This window comes from Echinops telfairi, unplaced genomic scaffold (genome assembly GCF_000313985.2).
Source record: "Echinops telfairi isolate 266 unplaced genomic scaffold, ASM31398v2 ScPeMD7_2;HRSCAF=8, whole genome shotgun sequence".
In the NCBI taxonomy this organism is placed as follows: domain Eukaryota; kingdom Metazoa; phylum Chordata; class Mammalia; order Afrosoricida; family Tenrecidae; genus Echinops; species Echinops telfairi.
Window position 1 is genome coordinate 20,122,498 of NW_022103898.1, and position 9,961 is coordinate 20,132,458.

At 44.6% G+C, this 9,961-nt stretch overlaps 1 protein-coding gene across 1 annotated transcript in view; it reads right to left on the reverse strand.

Moving 5' to 3' along the window:
• POLR3B (RNA polymerase III subunit B) overlaps positions 1-9,961 on the reverse strand; it is a 140,289-nt gene that overhangs the window by 101,631 nt on the left and 28,697 nt on the right. The window contains exon 10 of the mRNA XM_004700331.2: positions 2,465-2,587. Within this exon, the coding sequence (XP_004700388.1) occupies positions 2,465-2,587 (123 nt within the window). The remainder of the gene's footprint in view (positions 1-2,464; positions 2,588-9,961) is intronic.

Consider the following 9,961-nt stretch of genomic DNA (forward strand, 5'->3'; position numbering starts at 1 on the left):
TCATCAAAGAAATGCAAATTAAAATCACAGTGTGACGCAAAGCCACCCCCAGTTGCCATCAGGTGACTCATGGCCACCCCATGTGTGCCAGTCAAACTGTGCTCCAGAGTTCCCCCAACGGAACATTCGGAAGCCACACCAGGCCTTTCTTGGGAGGTGCCTCTGGGTGGGTTCGGCTGTCAGCAGTTGAGCTCTGAACTGTCCCACCACCCAGACTCCAAACACCCATCAAGGTTAACGCTCTGCCACAGAGCGAATACCAACTCAACAGGGACCCTGCCGGAAGTGCAGAACTGCCCCAGATGGTTTCCAGGGAGAGAGAGGTGAGAGTCCTAATCCATTTCGCATTGGATGGTTTGTACAGAGTTCTATGGTGTTTACACTCGCCACAATGTGTTTTCACCTTTGCTTTAGGACAAATGTGGTCCTTCTGATCTTGTATAATTAGTTTTTCTAAGGAACATGTTTCTCTGGGGTATTACTGTGTATTTTAAGGATTTATCTATTGTTTGGAGCTCTGGTCGGGTAGTGGGCTCTACACTGAGCTGCTGACAACAAGGTCACGGGTTCAAGCCCAGAAGCTGCTCCCCAGAAGGGACCTCTATGCCGCCAGGGCTCCTACAAGCATCTTCAAAGCTTTACTGCCCGTGGGGCGAAAAGAAGCACTTTTCTTATGTTAACTAATTTGATATTTCCCTGTCTTTTAATTGATCTGCTCTAATTAGCTGAAAATTTCTTAGTGTCTATTTGACAGAAGTAAACGAGTAATTTTCTAGCCTACAATTTGAGCCCTGCTCAAACAGCTTTCAAAGGTGGAACTACTTGGCCATTTATGATGATGTCGGTGGTATACAGCTTAGAGCAGTGGTTCTCAACCTTCCTCAGGCCGCAACCCTTTCATACAGTTCCTCATGTGCTGTTGACCCCCAAAACCATAAAATTATTTTCATTGCTACGTCATCACTGTAATTTTGCTACTGTTATGAATCAGGCGACCCCTGGGAAAGGGTCATTGGACCCCCAGATTGAGAACTGCTGGCTTAGAGACTTACTGTAGTTTCTGGGCCACTGTTTAGGTAAATGGCTGGTCTAGGGTACCAACTGCTTTAAAGAAGATATGCCTCATAAAACTGAGCCAGTTAGTCCTGTTCCCAGGGCAAAGTGGACAGTTTCTACTTTCTGGACCTTTCTCGATGCTTTCTCCCTCAGGCCTTTAGAACCCTTGGGTAGTATTATTTTCATTTGGAATGAAGATTCAGGTCCACCAAATATTTCACTTTCAGTAAAGGCCCAAAACAGTATCTCCTAAATCCAAACAACTTTTTTCTGGTGCTGAAGCAATAACTAGAATCAACTACTCATTAACTACAGAAAAACAAACAAACAAACAAAAGGAAGTCAATGAAGAGAATCGTCCCTAGTAATCAGTATTTTGGAATTACATACATGCATGTATGACAATCAGACCCATGGCCTTCGCATCTTCACTTATACTCCGAGTGCTATTGCTATAAGCATTCTGGATGAAGAGAGAAGGCAGTCCAGAACTTCTACACCGTACAATAGTCACTGCACACGAGTCAACAAGAACTGCCTACTGTGCTTGCTGTGAGTATGAATTGCCTCGACCACAGTTTAAAGTCTATTGTGATTCTACGAGGGAGACGGACGGGGCTTTCTCCCCGCAGTTACAGTCTCAGAAACTCACAGGGGCAGTGCTACCCGGTCCTACAGGGTGGCTGTAAATCGACCGGCAGTGAGGGGGGTGGAGGTGGTTCTCTAGAGGGGACTTCCCACCTCCTAGGATGGCTACAGTGAGTGTTTCCCTGGGTGTACCGTGAGCAAAGCACTTTACGAATGTGGGGCAGCATGTCCTCAGGAAAATGTAATGAAAAAGGATATTAAAGAGAAATGTATGGGGGTCGTGGTATGTGTGTGTGTGTGTATGTGTGTGAAGAATCTCTACAAGAGTTTCTATTGAATAAAAAAAACAAAATAAATACTGTCACTCAGGCAAATCAGGTGCATAAACAGTATTTTCTCTTATATATAGCAGCCCTGGTGGGGTAGTTCAAAAGGCCAGCAGTTCAAAACCACCAGCCATTCCACTGGAGAAAGACATGGTTTTCTAAACCCATAAAAGAATTAGTTTGGGAACTCACAGGAGGAGTGCTCCCCTTGTCCTATATGGTCGCTGGGAGTCAGCATCTACTCGATGGCAGTCAGTTTGGTTTGGGGAGCTTTCTCTTACACATACCCCTCAAAATTAGACACCCTAAGGTGATCCAACACCCTCCTCAAATCCCTAACCAGACTATTCAAAGAAGCTTCCCTCCCACCGCTCCTCCCACGCTAGCACCTCTCCCACCCCTCCCAAGTCATTGCATCTCATGCTTCATCCAGGAGCCCCCTTAAATAAATCCCCACCTCCATTTCCAAGCAAGGAAAACAGGAGAAGACACACCTGCATCTGTGTGAAAATCTGAGCTTTCTGGCACTCCTCCAGGCTGGGCCCAAAGGCAGCCATCACGTGCTCCTCCGTGCCAATCATCTGCACGATTTCCTGGTCACTCTCCACACCCATGGCCTAGGAGGAGAAAAGACAGAGAGCAGTCTGGCTTTGTGTTAACTCACTGACATTTGCTTATGCTAATTTAGCATTGTTTGTGGGTATTACTCCTAAGCAGAGCTAGCTCTTCTCTCAGAAACGGTGCCATCTGGCACTGGCAGCCAGAGCCCAAGCTGCAGAAGAACCTGAAACAGAAATGTTGATGAGGAAGAGGAAAACAAACACTCTCAAGCACGTTTTGCTTGGGCACCAGCTTCAGACGTTTTCAAATAGCCTAGGAGCAGCACCGTGAACGGAAGAGGCGGAGGCACAGTGGCTGCAAGTACAAAGCCACAGGGAGGAAACCCCAGAAAACATCAAAACACAGGCCCGCTAAAACAAATGGAACCCCAACTCGCTCGTCGCCAGTTTAGCTGTTCTGCGATGTCTCAGGCCACTCACATCCCAGCTAGAACTACTTTTCCTAGAGAATGGTTTGTCTCGCTATCCTAAGGATATGGGGTTGTTCTGTGGGTTGCAGAGGGCTTTTTAAGAACTGAAAACACACCCTCCCAAGCCTATGACACTCCTTTTGCTTAAGTGCTTAGAGGTGGCAGCGGCAGCGCAGGTCTCTGTGGGCCTCAGATGGCACTAGGGCTCACACCTGCACATGCTAGCCTGGCATTCTGCCACAGCAGGAGAGCACAGTCTCACCACGCCTCTCCTGGCAGAGTCAGAATCTGCTCCTGGAAGCAGGGCGAGAGTGATGCTTGTATTAACATTCTTCGGTTAGCTATGCAGAGAGAAGAAGGCTACAGCTAATTGTCTCATTTGGCTTTGATGTTCCAGTTCACCTACAAGCACCCCACACCCAGAGAGGAGAGACAACACAGACAGAATGAAATCCCAGATTCCAATGCAGCATATTAAGAACAGGGTGGCAGGGAGGGTGGCAGGGAAGGGCCCCATCTCATCATCAAGAGATCTGGAGTGTTGGGGCAACCGTAACGTTGACAGCAAGCACGGAACTTAAAGACATTCACAGACATTCTTCTATCTTGATTTTGTCATTTGCGTGATGAGAAGTCACAATCAAGCCCCTCCTTCTCGAAATTCTGAGTCTCCTTTTCAAGGTCAGTGACCTGAATTCTAAAAATTCAATTGGGACACTTTTAGGATCAGGTACAAACTTCAGGGAAGGTACATGTATGTGTATACAAGGCGCCTTTGAAGTCAACTTCAAAGGTTGTGGTGGTTGAAAACATGTCTACAATTCTCACACTCCCTTCAAAGGGCAGAGTCTGAAGGACCTCCAGCATCCAGTTGAGTGTCGGATAAACTTGACTCATTTCTGTCAGCAAAAAGTGAAAGTGGGAGCATTCAGCTCAGAGACTCGGTTACACGTGCCCAGAGAGCTTCCTGCTTGCACTCTGCCAGAAGCCGGCTGCCACACTCACGCAATCAATGGAGACTGAAGCCCCCGGCTGGCCGCTCACTGTCATGCTGGTGAGCCGCCTTAGAAGCAGAGCCTCCAGCCCCAGTCAAACCTTCAGATGAGTGCAGCGGGGTTAACTATTGACCCACGAGAGGCTCTGAGTCACAACCCTTCTTCAGCTAAGCAACAGGGAAATAAATGCCTAACCAGTGGACACTAGGGTACAACCAAGGTCTGTTTTGTTTTAAACGACAACCTTTTGGGACAACATCTTACACAGTAACGCCTAGATCATGCAATCATTTCAAAAAGTAAATTCATTACATTTAAAGTATATAACAGGTGTTGCTGGAATTTTTTTTTTAGCATCTCCTGACTTTAAACCAGGTAATATTCTTTTCTTCTTTTTGCACAAATGACCCAGTCCATGTACAGGCTCTACGTGAGCACAACATAGTGTTCTGGAATTCCCACTTCTCAATGTTCTCCAAAGTTTGCGTAGGCAATAACACACGCAGACTTCTTTCTGGTACCCTCTGCCACAAGCCAAGGTCAAGCTGATGCTTATAATGCTATTCCCGTGCCTTCTTCTTTAGAATCCAGCTTTAATTTCTGACAGTCCTCTGTTGATGTACTGCCTTAGCCATTTTTAAACTGGTTTTAGTACACATCACTTGTGTGGTCTTAATCATACTGTTCGATAGTTTCTGCATTTTATCGGGTTACCTCTCTCTAGAATGGGCACAGATATGGATCTCTTCCAGTCCGATGCCCAGGTCTTCCAAACATCTTGGCAGGGAGGTGAGTACTTCCAGTGTCGCCGAAAGCTGGTTGAAACATCTTAATTGGTATTTCATCAATTCGGAGAGCCTTACTTTTTGCCAGTGCCATCAGTGCAGCTTAGACTTCTCTCAGCATCATCAGTTTTAAATCATATGCGACTTCTTAAATAGCTGAATGACGACCACTTATTTTTGGTATCGTGACTTGGTGTTTCCCTTCCACTTTTTGATACTTCCTACATCATTCAATATTTTACATATGGAATCCTTCAATATTATAGCTTGAGCCTTTTTTTCCCCTCTAGTTCTTTCAGTTTAAGAAATGCTTAGCATTTTCTTCCCTTTTGGTGTTCTAACCAAAAAAGTCTTTGTAAATGTATTATTAATACTTACCTTTGTGCCTAAGCTGCCCTTTGAAATAGTGAAATGGATATCAGAAATAAACTCGAGTTAATAATCATAAATTTATTACAGCACGTAGCATTTCAAAGCCGGACGAACAGCAATCCTGAGAAAAATGATCAGGCCTACTTTTCAAAGAAAACTTGAAGGATTCTTAAGTCACACACACTGGGCCATATCTACTCAGGTGGTGATAGTGTAGATACAACTATCGAGCTGTTGTCACTGCTACCAGGTTGATGCCAGCTCAACATAGCAACCCTACAGGGCAGGGCAGAAGTGCCCGTGAGCGTCTGAGACTGCACACTTCATGGGAGCAGAAAGCGTCATCTCTCTCCCTTGGAGCTGGCTGGTGGTTTCAAACTGCTGACCTGTGGTGAGCAGCCCAACACGTAGCCACCATGCCGCTAGAGCGCCCTCCTGCCGCCCATAGGGTCACTGTAAGTTGGAACAGACTCGGCCGCCCTAACAACAATACATGATTCTCTTTGGTCTCCAAGTCTCCAGTCACAAGGATCAAAACAGATTGTACCCCCTCTCTCTGAAAAGCTACCCACGTTACAGTTTCACTTGTCATTCTCTCAAAATAACGTTATGTGGTTTTCCCTAGGGACACAAATATGAGAAAAACAGCACAATTCAACTACTTTGATAGGAGAATTCATCACCATTTTCTAAAAGCGTCAGTATGGAACTTTTTAACCAATGCATTTCATTGCCAGAGGAAAGCCCCAACACTGAGAGATCTACACGGGGCAGATGCCCACACTGGCTTGCCAAATGGTCCACTGCTGCTGGGAAGGTCTCCTGAGACAACAGCAGGATGGAAGGCCAGCACAGGCGGTCCTTTTCTGCATTGGCATATTTTTCAAGTGGCATGTTAGTAACTAAATCAGCTGGGCTCACATGCACCTACTGCTTTTATTAGGTGCCTTTGAATTGGTTCCCACCCATAGTGACCCTGTGCACAACAGAACAAAGCACTGCACAGTCCTGTGTTACCCTAACAATTGTTCCTATGCTGAGCTCATTGGTACAATCACCATGTCAATCCATCTTGCTGAGGGCCTTCCTCTTGTTCGCTGCCCCTCCATTTTACCAAGCATGAGGTCCTTCTCCAGGGGCTGGTGTCTCCTGAGAGCATGCCCAAAGTACGTGCGATGAAATTCTGCCATCCTTGCCTCTAAGGAGCACTCTGGCCTCATTTCTTCCACGACAGATCGGTTTTTCTTTTAGCAGTCCATGATACTTTCAATACTCTTCTCCAGCACCACAATTCAAATGCACCGATTCTTCTTCGATCTTCCTTATTCAACATCCAACTTTCACATGCACGGCCACCTAGTTTATTTTAATAGCTATTTTTATGTCAATTGTCTCCAATGGAAAAGACTATATACTTTATTGCCTATTCTGGTGCTTCATAAAAATGGTAGGGGGGAGGGGAGCATCCTTTATTTGACATTTAAGGCTACCACTTCAAGTTGTCCTAGTGTCGGATCTGAGTAGTAATTGTTTCATTGCATGTGATTTGGAATGGCATAACAAGGATGTAAACAGATGGCTGAGGCACTCCAAATCTTTCTCAGCGACAGAGCAGCCACACACCAAGCACATGGTAAATAAATCACACCATTGGTTCAGAAAGCTAGCTTGCAGTCCGAGATCAGCTCCACCAAGACTCAGCTCCTCCTGGGCCGGGCGGCTGATGCCCGGTCAAAGGCAGGATGCTAAGTAAGGTGACCATCAAAAGCACACCAGCTCCAGAGCCCAAACTCTGCCTTTGTGGCTATTTAGCCTTTAGTCATCACAGCCACAAAGAAATGACACATTGCTATAGAAACGACAGCAAAATGCCCGGCCATTTGCTCTTACGGAAACAATTTAGACACTGGAAAACTACATAGCTCTCTGTGGATCTCTTTGTACTCAAGGGAGCTGCAATGATTCTTCCTCAGTAATAAGTCAGGAGGAACGGCCACAGCCAGATGGAAACGGCAGAGGTGGGCAGCCTCAGTGAAGGTCGTCCGGAGGTTGGCGAGCAGGACCGGCAGGGAAGATAAACATGGGAGGCGCACTCTCAAAAGCACATGATGTCATCCCTCGCTGTGCATACAGTGTGGCTAAAGTGAGACTTTTAAAGACAATTCCAAGAGAGAGAGAGAGAAGACAGATACGCACATAAACAGTGACGTGTGCAATGACATTATGTAACAAAGGGACAGAGAGCAATGTCTTCAAACTGCTTATCTCCAGTGGCCTCTCTCTTTTGGAGGAGCCTGAAGTCAAACAAGGGGCAGCCCAGCCCATCCCGGTGCTGATGCTCCTTCTGGGCTTTTCATTGTCTTTCTTCAAAGAGCTGGCCCCTGGAAGCCCCGAAGTGAAACCCTCCGCTCCCCCCAGACACTCAGACCCCGAGGTCCTCAGAGGGGAAGTGAACAGTGCTGTGGAGGGCAGAGTGTGAAGAGGAAAGATTCATGGGCCGGAGAAGCTTTGTAGTGACTCAAGCCCATAAATAAGGCTGAGCTATGTCTCACAAGCTTTATCCGTCATATGCAGACCCAGCATGGCATCTCGGGACCCTGCTGTTTCTGTCCAGTTTAGCCAATTGTTTGTCACAATCAACAACCATCAAGACCTAATGACTGTCAAGGTCTGTGTTAGGGCCACACAACACAAGAAGAGAAATGATGTGACTTTGGTGTCCCAGTTATTTCCCTGGCTTGGGGCACTAAATGGGTAAGGAGAAACAAGGGGGGAGAGTGTGAATTTTATTTCTAGACACTCAACGTCCCCAAAACTACATTTTCCCATGGGCACTTCACAACAGCCCCCACCCCCAACCAAGATGGAATTCTCAGACTCAAGGGATGGGAAACTTGCCCAAGGTCACACAGCTAAGACAGAGAGGCTGAGATTCAACCTAGATCTGTCTCATGCTAAGACAGTCTACGCTGGCCCCCAGGCACCAAATAGTGGTTTGCAAGTGAGTTCCCATCTGTTGGGGAAAACAGAGACCGAAAGAAGGACTGTGTGTGATCGAAACATGTAGTTCACTTGTTTGAACTAAAAAGGAAGAGAGACTTATTATGATTCTTATACACCGGTAAAATGAATACATTTTAGGAGGAAAAAATAGGCAACATATACCAAATCCAGGGAGTGGGAGGAGAGGTGTAATAGCATTCCCAGGAATTAACTCTCGCAAAAAATAAAAAATAAAAAATTCCAACATGCACAGACAGGTATATGGCAGAGACAGTCATTCCAGGCCTGGGTGTGGCCATAAAGGGTCACTTCCATTTTTATCTGTTTTACTTTGGTTATTATTGTTAGGTTTTTTGTTTTGTTTTGTTTTTAAAATGTCTTTTCTATATATTAAACCCTTGATAGGTACGTACATCTATAGAGACAGTAACTGTAATGGCTTCTGGCCAGAAAGGTAAAGGTGGAATGGGGAGCGAATAATGAAACGTACAAGAATGAGGAAAATGACTGAAAACTGGTGGTAGCGATGACTGCACCCCTCTTCTGGATGTGAGTAATAATTGGATTTTTTTACATGTGAATTATAGGCCATTGAAACTTAAAGGGAAAAAAGCAGGCCACCTACATGTAACTAAATAAGCCACAGTGCATCGACTCCATTTCCACACAGTTCCACTACAAATAATGATGCAGGCTCATGTTCAGAGACACAGAACGCTAGAGACGATTCACTTCTAAGTGAAAATCATACTAAAAATCAATGTATACATGAATAAAAGTAGAGAAGGTGAAAGGCTTGGAAAATATACCCCCAAATGGTGTACTTTTCAGTGGCTTTCCAAAATTTTATAATATATTATAATATAATATAAAATTTATAATAAGAAAATGAAATGAGAGGAGTTCGAAATCTCAATTACTAGTTATATAAATACATACAAGGGGGCTTCTAAAAGTTCATGGTAAAGTTAAAATAACAGGTGGTGAGATTTGTCCATGCATGTTTGACGCTTCTTAAATTGATAATTTATAGTACTTATAGTCTTATTCTAAAAAGTATGTCAGCTGAATACAGGAACATATCAACAACATAAAATTAAGTCAAAGTTACAATGGATGCATGCATGGATTGTGATAAGAGTTGTAAGCGGCCCTAATAAAATGATTTAAAAAAAGAAAGTAAATTTTTAGAATGAAGGCAATATATGTACAAACATGCCTGATACAATTGACGTATGGATGGTAATAAGAGTTGTAAGAGGCCCCAATAAAATGATCTTTTAATAAAAAAAAATAAGTCAAAGTTGACAGAAGAAACTGTCCTATCAAAGTTTGTCACCTGCCCCCTTTCCCCTGCTTCAAAGTACTGAATAAAGCTTTTCCGATTTTAATACTTGCATGCGTCTAGTATGCATCTTCCACACAAATGAAATGAGATGATTTGCTTGTGCACACTAATTTATAACTTCTGGTCTCAGAAAAGCAGTCTGGGGCATCTTCCTACCACTTTTGAAAAAAAAGCCCTTTGGATGCCTGGGCACATACCGCCCTCTGCTGGAGAAGCAGTTTCACAAAGCTATAGAAGGGACACCAACCTGGGCACTAAGGGATCACTACAGGACGAGCTGAGATGACCAGTGTTGGAAAATAAAAACCTTGAAGGAAGGCGATCAAATATTTAGGAATGCCCTCTGGACCTGTTAGCATTATCACACTATCTCCAGGATATATTGCAAATTACAAAAAGGAAACAGCTACATACAGAACAAGAGGCAGTCTAAGTAAACTACAGTTTAACAAGGAGCA